At 44.0% G+C, this 17918-nt stretch overlaps 2 protein-coding genes and 2 non-coding genes across 4 annotated transcripts; 2 read left to right on the forward strand and 2 right to left on the reverse strand.

The window, feature by feature from the left end:
* The first annotated feature begins 4693 nt into the window (after positions 1-4693).
* trnaa-cgc (transfer RNA alanine (anticodon CGC)) lies at positions 4694-4765 on the forward strand. Its single transcript has one exon. It is a non-coding gene; the product is annotated as a tRNA-Ala (tRNA).
* A 469-nt stretch (positions 4766-5234) lies between these two features.
* trnav-uac (transfer RNA valine (anticodon UAC)) lies at positions 5235-5307 on the reverse strand. Its single transcript has one exon. It is a non-coding gene; the product is annotated as a tRNA-Val (tRNA).
* Positions 5308-6084: 777 nt separating this feature from the next.
* Positions 6085-11907, reverse strand: LOC141791634 (trafficking protein particle complex subunit 14-like). Its single transcript, XM_074672227.1, has 13 exons — positions 11661-11907; positions 10692-11032; positions 10520-10615; positions 10253-10382; positions 10040-10126; positions 9844-9964; positions 9463-9610; positions 9190-9272; positions 8857-9008; positions 8543-8679; positions 8387-8465; positions 7711-7825; positions 6085-7637 (listed from the first exon to the last, which is right to left on the reverse strand). The coding sequence occupies exons 1-13, from the start codon at positions 11893-11895 to the stop codon at positions 7481-7483; spliced, it is 1881 nt and encodes a 626-aa protein (XP_074528328.1). The 5' UTR covers positions 11896-11907; the 3' UTR covers positions 6085-7480.
* Positions 11908-16724: 4817 nt separating this feature from the next.
* On the forward strand, positions 16725-17651 carry LOC141792037 (odorant receptor 131-2-like). The gene has a single exon (XM_074672795.1). The coding sequence runs from the start codon at positions 16725-16727 to the stop codon at positions 17649-17651; it is 927 nt and encodes a 308-aa protein (XP_074528896.1).
* Positions 17652-17918: the final 267 nt, after the last annotated feature.

Consider the following 17918-nt stretch of genomic DNA (forward strand, 5'->3'; position numbering starts at 1 on the left):
GGATCAGCCCTGACACTGTAGACACCCCCAGTTGATATGGTCTTCCTGGGAGAACATGGATCCATTTGCAGCACGTAGACTGTACAACCCACATTAAGCAGTTATACTGCAGTGGCCTGTATAAATCTGACAGTCTATCGGTAAAAGAGAAGAGTTAAGTTCCATTAGCTTTGCTTGGTGAGGTTGAATTCAGTAATTCAGAATTAGCTAACTGTCTGATTCTAAAGCGGAGCTTTGAAGACTGTTGTCAGTGGACCCAGTATTGGAAATGATGACTCGCGCTAACTCAAGTCTGTCTAGTTTGAGGCCAATACTCGGAAGTACAACAAAACTTGAGATATTCAGACTGGAAGCCTTTTTGGACTAGACTGTCCATCCATCCATCCATTTTCTTCCGCTTATCTGGGGTCGGGTCGCGGGGGCAGCAGCCTAAGCAGGGAAGCCCAGACTTCCTTCTCCCTAGCCACTTCATCCAGCTCTTCCGGGGGGATCCCAAGACATTCCCAGGCCAGCCGAAAGATGTAGTCTCTCCAGCGTGTCCTGGGTCTGCCCCGGGGTCTCCTCCCGGTGGGACGTGCCCTGAACACCTCACCAGGGAGGCGTCCGGGAGGCATCCTCATCAGATGCCCGAGCCACCTCATCTGGCTCCTCTCAACACGGAGGAGCAGCGGCTCTACTCCAAGCTCCTCCTGGATAGCCGAGCTTCTCACCCTATCTCTAAGGGAGAGCCCAGCCACCCTATGGAGGAAGCTCATTTCAGCCGCTTGTACCCGCGATCTTGTTCTTTCGGTCACTACCCGAAGCTCATGACCATAGGTGAGAGTAGGAACGAAGATCAATCGGTAAACAGAGCTTTGCATTCAGGCTCAGCTCCCTCTTCACCACAACAGACCTGTGCAGAGTCCGCATTACTGCAGACGCCGCACCGATCCGCCTGCCAATCTCTCGCTCCATCCTTCTCTCACTCGTGAACAAGACCCCGAGATACTTAAACTCCTCCACTTGGGGCAGGATCTCCTCCTCGACCTGGAGAGGGCACTCTACCCTTTTCCAGCTGAGGACCATGGACTCGGATTTGGAGGTGCTGATTCTCATCCCAGCCGCTTCACACTGGGCTGCGAACCGATCCAGAGAGAGTTGAAGGTCACGGCTTGATGAAGCCAACAGGACTACATCATCTGCAAAAAGCAGCAATCCGATCCTGAGGTCACCAAACTGGACCCCCTCGACACCCTGAGTGTGCCTAGAAATTCTGTCCATAAAAGTTATGAACAGAATTGGTGACAAAGGGCAGCCCTGGCGGAGTCCAACCCTCACTCGAAACGAGTCTAACTTACTGCCAGCAATACGGACCAAGCTCTGGCACCGGTCGTACAGGGAACTGACAGCTCGTAACAAGCAGCCTGACACCCCATACTCCCGAAGAACCCCCCCAGGACTCCCCGAGGGACACAGTCGAATGCCTTCTCCAAGTCCACTAAACACATGTTGACAGGTTGGGCAAACTCCCATGCACCCTCGAGGGCCCTGCTGAGGGTATAGAGCTGGTCCACAGTTCCACGGCCAGGACGAAAACAACATTGCTCCTGGGTAACTGACTTGAGTGACTAAAATGACTCAAAAACCCGATTCACTTTGGTGAGTATCTCATTTAAACTCGACTCAGTAAAAATAACCGAGTTTCCCATCACTAGTCCACACTGCTGTTGAAGGGAGAAGAAGGTTTGACTATCCTATGGAACCTCCTTTCCAGTACCCTCGAATAGACCTTACCAGGGAGGCTGAGGAGTGTGATCCCCGTGTAGTTGGAACACACCCTCCGGTCCCCCTTCTTAAAAAGAGGGACCACCACCCCGGTCTGTCTGAACAAGACTGTACACGTTTATTTCTGTTGTAATACTCAGCTTTTTTAATTCCGTGCATATGTGGTTTCTGGTTCTTCAGCAGCTGATGGCAGTCTGGCTGTCTTAGTGCAGGTTTACTCTCCCCTTTCATGCAAACCAGAACTTAGCCTGAAAGTTCACAGAATTTCCAAAACAGACTCAATATTTTTCACATTACACATAGTGGTGGGTGATATAGCCTCAAAATTATACCACCATATTTTAAGGAAATTTGGGACAACGATATTAATGGTAATATTGGGGGAAAAAATGAACAACTTCTTGTTGGTGGTTGCTGCTTCTGAATAACAGCTTTTTTATTGCACACACAGTATGGAAGCCACTTTTCAAATCATTTACCACTACTACACAAGCTTAAAATGTAAACATGGTAACTAGGTGAGATCCAGAGAAAATCTGACGTTTTAAAGGAGGAATAGTTAATCTTGAAGGTACGTAACGCTGATACATAGTGGGAAGTGGTCTCACCAGGATTTTGAGCCCTCAGACAAAACTCAAAATGGTGCATTTACCGGCTTCTTCCGGAGCTGAAGTGAGTCTTCAAAGCGGCTGTGGCATACTTGTCATCCATTCAGGTAAGTGTGGCAAGGATTGCTCCTTTCCGCCCCAGACAATGGTGCATAGCCATGCGCTTTGTAGCTTTCCCGAGGTCCACATGTCCCAAAGCCAACATACACCCACCGGCCACTTTATAAGAAAGAACTGTCTTAATCCTCGTGACATAGATTCAAGAAGGTTCTGGAAACATTCCTTAGAGAGTTCGGTCCATATTGACATGAAAGCATCACACAGTTGTGATTGATGTCGGCTTCACATCCATGAGGCTGTTCTCCTGTTCCACCACATCCCAAAGGTGCTCTGTTGGATTGAGATCTTGTGACTGTGGAGGCCATTCGAATACAGTGAACTCATTTTCATGTTCAAGAAACCAGAGATGATTTGAGCTGAAATTCCTGCTGGAAGTAGCCATCAGAGATGGGTACACTGTGGTCATAAAGGGATGGACATCGTTAGCAACAATACTCAGGTAGGCTGTGGCGTTTAAACCTTGCTCAGCTGGTACTAAGGGACCCAAAGTGTGCCAAGAAAATATCCCCCACACCATTACACCACCACTAGCAGCCTGAACCATTGATACAAGGCAGGATGGATCCATGCTTTCATGTTGTTGATGCCAAATTTTGACCCTTCCATCCGAATGTGGCAGCAGAAATCCAGACTCATCAGACAAGTGAATGTATAATCCTCAAATGACACCAGCCATTGATTCCAAGAAACAGCCGGATCGCCAAGAACAGGTAAGAAAGGTGTTGATGGTGTCAAGGCAAATTCAGCCATCCTCGTTCTCCAAATGTTATGTTTGTGTAGAGCTCAATAACCACACCATGTTGCTTCGTTGGTGTCGCACATCCTGAACTTTGAGGGGTGGACTCTAGTTTTTTTTTTTCTGTCAAAAAAGTGACAACCCACAAGTCCAGCTACTTTTCTGGAGTTCGGAGACTGATGTGAAAGCAGGCATTGATCTCAACAAGTTGTGCCAATCACAGTGCGGAGCCGGTCCCCTATCTAAGACACTCAGACAAGCCCTCCTCACTCATGCAGTAGTTCCTGTAAGAGCACAGTCACACTAGCCATCCATACCATGCCAAAGCCCGCTTTAACCCTACGTATGTTTGGCCAGTGTGTTGCAGCTTGTAAAGATATCTGCATACAAATGAATCAGGCATACATTTGTCTCTTTTGGTCATTTTTGGCGGTCCAAACCCTGGACAAAGGAGGAGGATTATTTTGACATTAAAAAAAAAAAAAAAGAATCAGAAAAATTTTCATTAAGAGAAAGTGGGGTAAATTAAGCCATTTTTTTTTTTTTTTACTTATGCTGTCCTCTAGACTTTTGGTTACCCAGTGGAAATCCCGTAGTGTGAGCCAGGCTTAAGTCTTCACTAAGATTATGGTGCTGGCCATCTTCAGGGACCTCTGCAGGGCACTAGTTTTCTCAGGAACCACTTGAGCTCTCTCTCTGTCTTTGGATGTAACGGATAGTTCGGCCAGAATTTCTTCTCAACTCTTCCTTCCATCTTTTAATGGCACAATGGCTCCTCTATGTGGTTAAAATAAGTATTACAATAAGTTTATTTTACTTTTTATCATGTTGTGGGGGACCAAACATGACATGATTAGAAATAGGTAAGTGCAGAAAGAAAAACCCACACCATTAGGCTGAGTAAGAAATAAAACAGAAACAAAAAAAAAAAAACAGTCACTGTTTTATTTACCTCATGATTGAGAATCAGCAGTAACTTTAAAATAATTGATCCCACCAAATACTATTTATTATTTGTGTTATCATTGTGAAAGCAATAGGACAAGTACTGACTTTTACCTCCCCAAATTATTAAAGTTCACCTTTTTTGAGACACGCAGCCGGAGAGATAGCACAGTTGTTAAGAGAAAGTGAGAGACTACTCCATCAGAGGATGGCACAGTATGGAATAAGGTAATTCAAACCCTGATCTTTATTTCATTTGAGTTGAAGATACAAAGCTACAAAACATTCCCCGTAACACAGCTAAGCTGATAAGTAAACTAAATTACTGTTCTTTTGTTTATAATCAGGGTCCATGATTTATTGACTCCTTTGGACAATTAGGTCCTGGATAAAGTTATGACCCAAATCCTGCAGCAGTCCCCTGTATTTATCCACTTATTTCCAATTATGTACTTGTGTATCCCATAAGTACCAGCGGTACGTATGAATACGTATTTTACGACGAATTTGGTCCCGATGTGGGGATGTAGCTCAGTGGTAGAGCGCATGCTTCGCATGTATGAGGCCCCGGGTTCAATCCCCGGCATCTCCATTCTTTTTGTTCTGAAACTGTTAACAAATAGCTGTACGCTGTTAGATAAATGATTATGCACATTTTGGTGTTTATGTATTATTAGCTACGACGATATGTTTTTTTAGACACTAATAAAAAAAACATTGAATGTGAGAACAACAACCTGTACTTGTGGTAAACGTATAAAACATTTTTATCTGACAGCAGCAGGCACTTAAACAAACCTTAACTAAAACTTAAACTAAAACACAAATTAACTCAGTTTAAACGTCAAAGCAAAGGTCTTCTGAATGCGTTTTTACAGTCTTACCTGTAAGCACTCCTTTCTCACTCACTTTTAGTTTTGAGGGCGTCCACAAAAACGGAGGCAGTCCTTGTGTTCCTATTCTCTTGTCGTGACTGTGCTCGGATCCCAATGTTTTGTCTTTTAGCAAAGAGTGTATTTTGGCTAGGGATATAAAATCGAACCAAATGTATAAGGAAACTTTGGTTCCACTGGGGCTCGAACCCAGGACCTTCTGCGTGTAAAGCAGACGTGATAACCGCTACACTATGGAACCAGATGAAACCCTTTAGCTCGTTACATAATCTTTGTATAGAACCTACCAGTCCGGAATTCATTTTCCTAATTCGAAGTAGCTACTTCTCAAGCTTCTGATTAGGCTGTAACGACATGGTTTAGTAACAGGTGGAAAAGACTTTCAGTCTACAAAAAACAACTGGAAGTGGTCATACAGCTGGAACATAGTTTCCTTTCGTTCGATTCACAGCTGGTATTTGTGTGTGTGGAGTTTGCATGAGCACGCGTGGGTTATTTCCGGGTACTCCGGCTTTCTCCCGCAGTCACAAAAATACGCATCGGGTTAAGTTGTCTCTCCTAAATTATCCGTGGGTGTAGGTGTGTAAGTGAAAGGTTGTCCGTCTCTATGTGTCAGCCGTTGTGCGACTGACTGCATGGGGACTAGTCCAGAGCGTGCCGCGCCTCTCGCCCCAAGACTGCTTCCAGCCACCGGCGACCCTAAACAGGATAAACGGTATAGAACACGGGTGCATGGACTATTCTGCCACCAGGGGATGAAATCTTATCTTCCCCCAATGGAACCAACAAAAGTATCCACAAAGTTGCTGAAACATCAATTATTTGAGCTCACCTGTCCTGATTGTGACCTCACATAATGACGACAGCCCTTGGACTATTGTCTATTCACCTATAGCAGACCAAACCTGGCTGGCCCAGGTGTGTTACCGCAAACATCTGTAAATAAAACTTTTACCATTAAAACAGAAAAAAACGTATTATGTGAGGAAAGGGAAACAGAAAGGTTTCATTTCCTGTGTGCAGTGTTATTTTACATTCTTTATTATTACATAACAGACATGTTGATACTGACTGAGAAACAGAAAGTAATACTGACATAAAAAGTGAATTCAACATACACCAGTTCTTAGTTTGAGAAAGTCACGTCTTTCACTTTGTGATACCCTCCAGATACCACAGAAACATTTTAATACATGACAGGAATATTTCATAAATATACTTTGGTTCTCTGTAGAGAAGAAGTGATGCTAAGCTAAAGCTGAATGTGTGCTAAATTCAGTTACTCCTGGATGCTTAACGTACCTTAATTTTTATCTGTGTTTGAAAAATAGTTTATGACTTGATGAAGCAGCAGACAAAGAAGCAGATTTTTATCAGTGTTGTAGATTTGTTAAACTTTGCTTCAAAAGTTGTCATTTTTCCATGGCGTTGAATGGCAGCCTTAGGGTGTATTCACACCTGTGGCTCGTTTGCTTTGTTGCGATTCAGGGGCAAAAATGATACAACTGTAGCGGTTGTCATTTGGTTCATTGTGTTCACAAGGCAAAAGTCTGGTGCGGTCCAAAGTTGTAAACAAATGTCACATGCGATCGATTTTTTCTCTCATTGGTCAGAAATCACACCCAAAAGGCGGGGAGTTTCCGTACCTTTGTTCTTTCATTTATTTTCTTACCCGCCATGGACCATTAACAACATGTTTGGCTTTTTTGATTTTATGAGTAGAGTCCAACATTTGGCAGATGTGCTCTTCTGCCCAGAATTCAATGAGGCATTTTATTTCCTCGCTGTTCCACTTGAGCCCACAACTCATTTTTTCTTTCTTCTGTTCATTAAATTCATTAATCTGCTCAATTTGCAAATGGGCATGGTCTGACACGTGACAGAGTGTGACCACCAGAGGGCATGCTTTAAGTTGTTGTGATCATTCATGTGTCCTTAGAAGGCCTAGGCAATCACAGACTACCATGTGGTTGCGCTGCTGAATCTGCTGACTGCCCTCAACAAAATGTGCATCTGTTGCACCATTTCTGCGATCAGGGAAGACACGTCCCAGAAATACACCAGATGATCAGCCCACTTCTACTTCAGTGGAGGGCTACTAAAAGACTCTACAGATATATCCCCAACTACAGGCCTGCCATGCATACTGCAGTCCTTCAGCATTTCTGTGTAAACTCAAATTTTTGTCACTGCATTTCTACATTTATGGGTGAAACATTGTGTAAATGGGTGTGGCTGTCCAGAGGGTGTGGTTTATAGGGTCTCCTCTCTACCTCTTTGATTCAGCTTGTTTCGGCTTGTTTCCTTTACACACACTCCAGGCAGCGGATTCAACTAAAGGACAAAGATAAGCCGATGAGGTCCCTCTTTTTCTTCCTTCTCCTGACTTCTTTCTTGCAGTTCTTCCTTGTTTCCTAGCTAGCGGGATCCACCACCAGCACCTTACATTCTCTCTTGGCAATCTTGTCCAGGGACAGCAGCGTTTTGTCCTGTGGGGGGAGGTAGAGCGGCCGACCCACTGGAGAGCCGACTGGAGGTGTGATGGCTCGTCGCTCCATGGCGCTGCCGGTTCTACCACACAGACACAAATGAAAACAGTTCTCAGATCATAGAGAAAGATTGTTTGTGTGTGTGTGTGTGTTACCTCATGATGTGGGAGCGAGACGGCTGCTGGTGGGAGAAGGACTGAGATCGACCCAGACTGGCCTGGTGTCGGTCTAGCAGGTCTCGAACAGCAGGGCTAGATGGACTGTTTTTACCTGGACAGGTGAGTGAAAAGAAGATTGAAGCACACTTCGTAAAAGACCATGAGCACAGATTCTTGATTTTTATGTAGAGCATATTAGCGCTGTATGATTAATCAAATCACAATTGCAATTTGAGGAATTGCAATTATGTAATCACACAAAAGGCTGCGATTTGCAATTTAAATGGCTAAATGTGGGTCCCCGTGTATACAAGCGTTCCAAACTCTCCGGCACCCGTCTGCTTAACTGACTCCATGTGTGTGCAGCAGGATTACAATGGCAACCGTAAACTAACAAAACAACAAAACCTGACAACAACAAAATCTCTGCATGTGCATTTATAACAAAGCATGTAGCCTACCATCATTATTCATTATCATACCAAATAGCAACTGTTATTGCAATATTGTCCAAGCTAATTGCACCACAGCATATGCTAAGACACAATGGAGCAAAGAGACCGGGAGGTCAAACAAAATGGTCAGCACACTCTAGTGTACAGAACTTGTAAGTGCACCACTGTTTTCTTCATGAATAACCTAAAACAAAAGGCTGGTTGTGGTTTGCTCTTACGTGACAGCGGCCGAGCATCCGGTGGAGGGTTGGACACTGAGGCAGTGAACTGCAGCTTCAGCTTCATGTGTTGGCTCAGCTGCAGAGGGTTGACATGTTAACACCAAAGAGACCAACCATAGGAAGTGGTTTAATTGTTGATCAGAGAGGTCCTACCTCATACAGTCCTGGTTTGAGGATCTGGAAGGCCACACTGAAGGACAGAGTGCTTCCCTTCCTGCAGTGACCAAGGTTACTGAGAGGAGTGTGACAGACCACAGCAGCCAGCGCCGCGTCCTCGCCGTGACCACGACCTAAACAAACACATTCGTATTGGAATGAAATGTATTTCTGAATGCAAACAAACACACAAGCACACACACACACACACACACACACACACACACACACACACACACACACACACACACACACACACACACACACACACACGCACACACACACACTCTTACACACACATACACACTGACCCTCTGGAGTCCAGACAAGTCGAACAGCCAAGAAGTCCTGCAGGTTGTTCAACAGCACATATTTGACCTTAAAGTGCTCTTTCACCCGCACTGTGCTCGGACAGCTCGCCGTCATGACGAACCGTGGCTGGTCCAGACGGATACTGGGCAACCTAAAAAGAGAAGAGACCAGTTTGTAAAAGTCAAAACAGCTGTTTTCACTTCACTCATGCTTTTGATTCTTTATGCAGAGGCAGAAACAATTCTATTCGACACTCCATTCCCAGAATTAGTGAGAGGGGAAAACTTAAACTGTGTCCTTTCTGTCTCAATCTGGTCCTGCATGGATCTCACCTGTAGTGGGTGTAGATACAGTTGGTGAAAGGCATCTTGGGAGTTGACCACTGCAGCACAGCAACCAGAGGGACCTCCATCCCCTTAAGAAAAAAACATGGACTAAAATGTAGCGAAACATGAAGAGATGTGTAACCTGAGATTTGATTAGTTTAAATTTGATTGGTCAGTAAAACCTGATGGGGAGCTTTAATAGACTGCAAAGCATCATCTGTAGGACTGATATAAGAAAAAACACTCTAAAGCTGACACATCATGCTAACAAGTCCAAACCTCGTTGGAGTCGTCCTGCGGCATGTCGTTCAGGTGCAGCTGGAACAGAAAGTCATGCTCCTCCAAGGCGCTGAGCATGCTGGGAAGGCGGCAGGCCAGGCTGTCCACCCTGCAGTAAGACGCCATGCCGACCTCACCAGACTGATGGCTGCAGAAAGGGAGAGAGAGAAACAGCAAACCATCAGGATGAACAGAGTAAAGGTTTCATAGATTGAAAAGATCTCCACTACACAGTCATGTCTTTTATTTAATTAATGCAGTGATCTCCACTACAGAGTCATGTCTGTTTTAATTAAGGCAGTGATCTGGACTGCAGATATAAAATGTTAGAGCATCAAACAAGCAGACACTGCAAAGCAGGACATACAGTCTCCTACATACCAAACATTATCTACCAGCAGCACCGAGCCGTCAGGCATCATGGGAAGATACGAGGCGTTGAGGTTGGGTAAAATGCGGATGTCCCGAACGCTGACCTCCTCCTGAGATGACTCATTGAACACTGAGAGGAGGAAGAACATGTTAATGCACATTCAGAAAGAGAACAAGCTGCTGTAAGCTGGGACCCATGTTTAACCTTTGAGGACAGCCAGGTGTCTTCCAGAGACAGTCATCTGTTTACAGCGGACAGTGGGAGGCGGCAGGACAGTCAGAGTGGTGCTCACTGTGGGTCAAAGATTAGATAATTATCCAAGCACAGATATCTAAACATAGTTCAAATTCATCCTGATATCACTCTTTTTTTTAATAAAAGTGAAGTTGTCTTTGGTTTGGTTTCCCTGTACTGTACCCTGAGCCTTGAAGGTGTTCAGGTCATGTCTGAACGTGTGTGTTGGTTCTCGTTGCTGCAGGACACTCAGGTAGCCCAGCTCCTGCACTTCAGCTTTTTCTGCCTCCTTCTTCCAAACTGTGACCATCACCTGAACACACACACAGATTAAAAAACTGTGACCATCACCTGATCACAAATACAGACTCACACACACACTTTGAGCTCAGTCTAAGAGCAGCATCTAGCAGGGGGTATGTGGACGGAAGGACAGGTATTTCTCCTCACCTTAACTTTCAGGGTGCTGACAGGTAGTTTGTCCAGGGACACAGTGAGGGGGAAGATCACTTCATCCGTCAGAACCACTGGCTCGTCAAGAGGGGACTGATGAGGATAGAAATTAGAGATCTCAACATGGTCCTAAAAACTTCTGCTTTCTGGCTCGTCTGCTGTCCTGTACCTGCACAGGTGCCCTGCGGAACTCCCTAGCCGCCGTCCCCGATGAGTTGTGAATAAGCAGAGGCTTGCAGTCCCTGAAGCTCCGACACCTGGAGTCCACCCTACTGCCAAGCGCCGCAATAGCCGCCTCTGCTGCGGCGATGTAGTCCTCCTCGCCGTCCTCATTGGCTTCATCCCCACTGCTCTGGTACTCGTGGTGGTGCTGGTGGTGGTTGCTGCGATGGCGGCTGCTCTCACCTGGACTTACACTGGCCACAGCGCATAGAGAGCCTGCCAGTTCCCTCCATGCCCGGCTACTGGCCGATTCAGTCCCAAAACCTGCCATAGAGCCACCAGTGCCCCCTGCGGGAAAACCATGGACACTTTAATAAGAGCTTTTCATCACCATTGGCTGAACACACCTTTATCAGTGACCCTTCATGATCACTACGCTTTAAGACTCTGTTTGAATAACCAGGTCTGGGCTTTATAAATCTCCAAAAAATTCTGAACGTTTTGATTTAGTCACACTTACTCACCTGACACTAGCCTCACCGCTCTGTCCTACGTCTAGCCAACGTAGGACAGAGTGTTTGTATGTGGACAAGTGAATTTAGGCCCTGGCAGGTCGATGACTGACTGTCCACCACAAACAGTCCATGAACCCCTCCCCCCTTCCTATTTGATTGATTATACATTTATAAATAAATAATTATTGATTGTATTTGTTGTCAGTGTTTCCTATGTGTTCAAACACATGCAGGGGTTAAGGTCTTTCCTCTTGTGTGCCTAGTTCGGTTTTTCTCCTGCTTGCATTGAACTCATGTCATTGGGACGGTGTCCTATGATCAGGTCTAGCTGAGGCAAAGCATCATTATCAGAGGGTTTCATACAGATACACCGAAACGTGATAAACCTTCAAGCTCTCTTCCCCTCCTCCCTTCATCCAGTGCCGGTTAGACGGATGGAGCCACCCCCTTCCCTCCCTTACCGGGGCCGTGCTCGGTCGGAGTCGTCCCACCGTCCCTGCTCCGCAGCACCAGCAGGAACCGGACCGTCTCCCCCAGGTAAAGGTGACTCCGGCGGGGCAGAGTACGGTAGCGGGCCGGGTCCGATAGATCCGTGATGGGCACCGCCGGGAAATACATGAAGTACTCACACTGGGACTCCATCATCTGCACCATGGCGACGACCGGAGGAGGCTGAGCGAGGACCAGAGTCCTCATAACACACACGCAACAATGAAACTCGCACTTCCGGTTCTCGCTTTCAAAGTAAAAGTACTAGGGGAATTAGACAACTGCGCCCCACAGTGGATAAATTGTTTTAGAATTCCCTCGTTTTTCAAGATTTTCAACGAAATAACCTCATTATTAAAATACTTGAAAGGTTCTGATTAGAATAGTGATTGTATATTTTTTTTTATTTATGCAGTTATTTATGTAATTGACATTGTCATATGGGCAGAAATCTAACTTCATCCAGAATATTAAATATGTCTCTGTGGAGATGTTTAAGTTTAAAAAGTTAAGCAGTTAGGTTACTGTGCTGGAGTCAGAATGACTGAAAATACACTTGTTTGCAGTCACATTAAGATGGTGGCTGGCTAACAGATACTGAAGACAGAAAACCTTCAGCCATATCTAATCTGACCACATTTATAACTGACTGGTTTGTTGTTTGATAGAGAAATGTGATCTCTACTTGAAATTATCTCTTTTTTGAGTGAATATGTATTTTATTTTCATCTAATTTTGGCTGAAAAGAAAATCTTGCTGTTCAAGGTGTCCGTTCAAGGTGGAGTAATAACATTGTATAACAACTCACTGAATCTATATTAAGAAATAGAATTGTTTGTCACTTGATCTCTATTTCGCACATTGGCAACAAAAATATGACCGAAACTTAACTTATAAAAAGATATCACAGGTCTCTCTCTAATAAGTAATGCAGCAACACTTTTGCATAAATCTATCAACATGATACTCTGAATTATTGTTGGAATCATATTGTATGTATTTGAAAACTTCAGCCTAAAATTGTAATTCACACAGTCTATGTGCTGATTGCTTATTTAGTTTCAAGCTGGTGACCAGAAAAGAAAAGCTGAAAAAATTATACCTGTATGATCTCCATATGTGTAAAATTTCCCAGTAAGGCCTTGAAACTGGTAATAGTTGTTGTTGGGTCTCAGGATACCCTGTGTAACCCGAATCCTGACTTTCATAATAAAACCTCTGAGGCATTTTAACCTGTATGTACCTGTGGGTTTTTACATTTTTCCACACTTTGATAAACCCTTAAATATTCCTCATACACTAATTTCTGTTAAGCATTTTTATCGTTTGGTTAAGGTTAGGTCATATTTTGTAATCAACTTGTAAATCTGTGGGATGCAATGTTTCTAATGTGTTTGTGAATCAAACTGTCAAGAGTCTTTATGATAACATGAGCAGCAGTGATGAGGAACAGAAGAAGAAGTTTGAAGCAGAAGTTTGGCTCCTGCTAACTTCTCAAACACTGTTTGTGATCATGGTGAAAGAAACTGTTGTCGGTGAAATACTATGAGGAAGCCCTGAGCCTCATTAGTCTCATGATAACTCATTAGGACACATTTAATATTCAAAGCCCAGGTCATCAGTGTTTTCAGTAAACAGTGAAACATGCATGTCTCAGGGGGGTCACTGATTGGGAATCGCAACAAAGGCGCTGACATGTCATCATGTGTTAAACTTCACTCATAAAGTTGGTTTGAGTTCCAAAAGTTGAGCTCTGAAAAAAGTGTATTTTCACTCAGACCATATTCCCTTTTTTAGCTGATATCACTGAAAAACAGGATTTTTAAACAAAAAACCACGTAGTGGTCTCTTTTATTCTGCAACATTCATATATCTAAAACTTAAAGAAAAACTTAAACTCTGTTTTAATGCATCCCTGATAAGCTGTTTCATTTATCGCCATTCGAGCCGAACAGTCACTTTGTTGTTGGACCCAATTCAAACTAATCAAGGTATAAAGAATAGCCATTGCAGAAGTGCACCAAACTGCAGTTCCATGCGTGTCCATTTGAGGTTGCTCCAAAAAAGGCAGAGAACCCCAGCAAGGCCCATAGACTCCTCTACAAGAATAGAATAGAATAGAATACAATACAAGAGAATAGAATGTATTAATGCCCAAAGGGAAATTCAGAGTCACAGTACAAACAAAATGACAGATTAACTCTTTGCATGGTTTGCTCATAATGACAAGGGGGGGGGGGGGTCAGGTATTTTCAGGAGTTTTTCTGATTTTCTAGCCCTGGATAATTATTTGAATTGAATCAAAACGTTAGTGCTAAATTTGCTGCGTTGTTTCTGTTTGGTCCGGTGTATTTAGGCCCTGGTTGGTCGATGATTGTCCACCACGGAGAGTCCATGTACCCCTCCAGGATACAGGACTGAGCTGACCTTCTTCACCGGTCTCCTCAGTCTCACTCTCATGTATCCTGTCTGCTCAGAGCAGATGAAATTCTCCAGTGTGATATCCGGTGTTAGCTCTGTAAGACATGTCTGTAAGTAGCATGATGCTAATCTGCTGGTATTCTTTATGGTGCTGGGTTAGCACGGGTAGCTCATCCATCTTATTGGGCATAGATCTTACATTCCCATAACCGGACCATAACTGGAGACCTTCAGCTGAACTTTTCAGTGATTCTGGGCTGTCAATCCCCAGTTAAAAGGGTCACACTTTCCAATGAAACAGCACTGTCTGTGTCTGTAAGTTATTAAATGTGTTTGTGTACAGGTTTGACTGTATATACGTCATACTGGTGTGTGTGTGTGTGTGTGTGTGTGTGTGTGTGTGTGTGTGTGTGTGTGTGTGTGTGTGTGTGTGTGTGTGTGTGTGTGTGTGTGTGTGTGTAGATTTATGAACCACTTTACTCCACAGTACTTCTGCTGCCAAGATGCGGGCATAGACGTTACTCTTTACCAACAGTAAAGGGGTCAATACTACAATCCCATGTTACAACAGAAACAAACAAATGTACTGCAAGGTCATTCACAGACTGTATCATATAGTGGCAAAATTTCTGTGACATCTCCTATTTCTTTCTGATAGAGGTTTAAAGGCCATTGTTGATGGGGCCTGATTTTAAAACAAAACTGAACGCAGCTCCCTGTGAGTTCGGATGAAGTAACGAGTCTAAAGAGTAAACACAGAAAACTGATGAACATTCACAGTCTGATGCTGCATGAGTGTTGTTGACAGTGTTCCTGAGCTTCCGAAGACACAAGAGTAAACTGTCCCATCTGACCCATTCTCTTGATGACTTAGACATATCAATAATTCATATCTTTTTTCCACTGCTGTCTTCAGTAAACATCAGAGTTAACAGTCATTCCTGTGGGGGACTAGGGGTGATGCAAACCTCTAAAGATGGCTGGGACAAAAACTACTAGAAAGAAACTTCTTTAACTTTTAGCTCAAACTGCTATGACATGTTTTAAACAATCCTGATGAAAATGGTAGACATCATCAGAGTTATCCGCAGAACTGGAAAAAAAAAAAAAAAACAGAAAGACTCGATGTACAGGTGTGAGGGGTAGAGAAGTTTTCTATGGGAGTGTTTGTGGTTCTGTCATTGGAGATGAATCTCCTCTATGCTAACAGTCTAACTGCAGTGCTATTATTATTATTTTTTTTTTTGGATAGAGTAGGAAATGTGTGGGGGGGGACATATGGGAAGCAAGTCACAGGCTGAGTTCGAACTCGGGCCACCCGCAGGAGGGGTGCAGCCTAGACAACTAGGTTATCTGCACCGACTTAACAGCTTTTTTTTCTTCATGCCTCATTGTGCTGAAACGCAGAGAAACAATGAGGTCGGGTGGTTCTAGGGGAAGTTTAAACTGGAATTAAAAGTTCCCTGACTGATAAAACATTCCCATGAACTGCACAATTCCTGGGGAGAAAAAAAAGTAATTGTAACGCATTGCCAGACCAGTTGAGGGCAGTAAGACAAGGATGTAACAAGAAGATAATGACCAACCATCTGTGACGTCACCTGTCTGTTTCTGAAACAATGATTGGAAGTAAATTGTTAACAGGGGCAAAACTGGAAATAGCCTGGGCCTTGAGCCGCCACACTAACAGCCATGGGATGCCTGTCAGCTATATGAACTGAGCTGTGTCTCTGATTGTTGAACTTGCGTTCTTAACATCTTATTAACTGCAGAGTATGTATGATGTGTGCTAATAGAGAAATCAGGTGTTCAGACAGGAGACATTTTTTGAACCTGAGGTACCTGAGGTTGCTGCTTAGAAATGACACACACACACACACACACACACACACACACACACACACACACACACACACACACACACACACACACACACACACACACACACACACACACGTATCAAATGTTTTAAACTAAACTAGAATGCATTCCCTAGGACTTCTGTGTTTGAACAGTTGTAAACTGGATATCCACTGACACATTCAGCTGAAGGTCTTTACTTTATAGAGTCACTCTTTAAACTGGAACACTGGTAGCTGACAGAGACATATTTACATCATCAGGCTCAAAGAAAACTAAAGGAAGTATTAATCCAAGTCCATTACAATCGTCCACTCTATTGTCTTGTGCACCCTCATAAAGTTCTTTGTAATGAATTCACAAAGTTATCGGTCTGGATTTGGATCCTTTTGATATTGCATCATGCAGCTTTGTGTGTCATGAAGGTGGTGGTCTGATGCAGCTTTGGTGCTGCTTTGATCCAGGTCATGCCTCAGCCTCATTAGTCAGTGTTGTTGTGAAATACTACAGATCACATTAGCTGTTAATCTAGATGATGTAATGGTGTCACATGATCAAGAATCTAAACAAATATACAAGCTGTGGGGGTGTGGGACTTTGCAGACCAGCTCTGCTCTCACAGACAATGCATGTTTGTTCACAGGGAAGATGTGTCCATGGGTTTATTTTCTGCAGGTGAACTTGTCTGTGTTGACACTGAATCTTCTTTCCATGGATGTTTACATGTTTTAATAATGTCTGCATTGCTTGTCTAGATGTCAAACCAGTTTGTGACTAATACCACTGTACACCAGTATCAGAGTCTGCTGGAAAGAGTGCTGCTGTCCACTCTTACCACAGTCCCGTGCTGTGTGTTTCTCTTCATTAACGGCACCATGTTGTTCATCCTGAGGAGTAAATCTGTCTTCTGTGAAACCTCTCGATACATTCTCCTCTACAACCTCCTGTTTTCAGAAACTGTGATGCTTATATTGAGTCAGTCTATGTATATCGTGGCTGCGTGTAGGGTCCGGCTCACGTACCCTGTGTGTGGTCTTCTGACCATGGTTTCTAACCTTACTAAGGAGGTGTCTCCTCTCACACTGGTGATGATGTCTTTGGAGAGATATGTGGCCGTGTGTTACCCGCTAAGGCAGGCTGCCATCGTCACCATCAGGAACACCATGTATGCAGTTTTCACAGTGTGGGCGATCAGTTCACTGAATGTCCTCATCCGAGTCATTTTGCTGTTACGTTTTCCGTTTGAAGACCTGCCCAGTCTGCAGATGAAGCACCTATGCAGTGAGCGTGTCATGCTGCTTTCCCCAATGCTTCACCTATACGACAAAGCCTACACATGTTTTGTGTTTGTGACAGCTGGTGTTGCTATCATTTCCTCTTACGTTGGTGTGACGATAGCAGCCAAGTCTGCCTCCTCGGACCAGGCTTCGACTCAGAAGATTCGGAACACGCTGCTGCTGCACCTGATCCAGCTGGGCCTCAGTCTGTGCTCCACCATACAGAGCCCACTACTCATCGCTACCTCAGCAATTGTTACGAGGATAGCTATTGTTCGTATTCAGATTGTGTTTTATATGTGTATGTTCATCTTCCCCAGATGTCTGAGTCCTCTGATTTACGGGATCCGAGACCAGAACATCAGACCCATTCTCATTTATCACCTGTGCTGTCGACAGAAGTGAGGCTGTTTTAAGCTTTTATTGGCGTGTTTTTGAGTCGCTTTCTCCGGCTGTATGGAATGAACACTAAAGAAAAAGGTCAGAAGGTAAACTGGGTGTTGTTAACCTTTCTGACCTGCCCCCTTTCTTTACTAAGAATGAGAATAAGATACATAATTTTCAGTACATTTTCATGTTAAACTGCAGGTCTTAATGTAGAGTTTATGATTAAATTCGTATTGTACACAAAACTCCTACATCATGAGCAGCCCTTCTTTCACCATTCACTGC

Source organism: Halichoeres trimaculatus, unplaced genomic scaffold, assembly GCF_033239565.1.
Source record: "Halichoeres trimaculatus isolate MK-OKI-2021-1 unplaced genomic scaffold, fHalTri1.1 fHalTri1_scaffold_6, whole genome shotgun sequence".
Taxonomy (NCBI): Eukaryota; Metazoa; Chordata; class Actinopteri; order Labriformes; family Labridae; genus Halichoeres; species Halichoeres trimaculatus.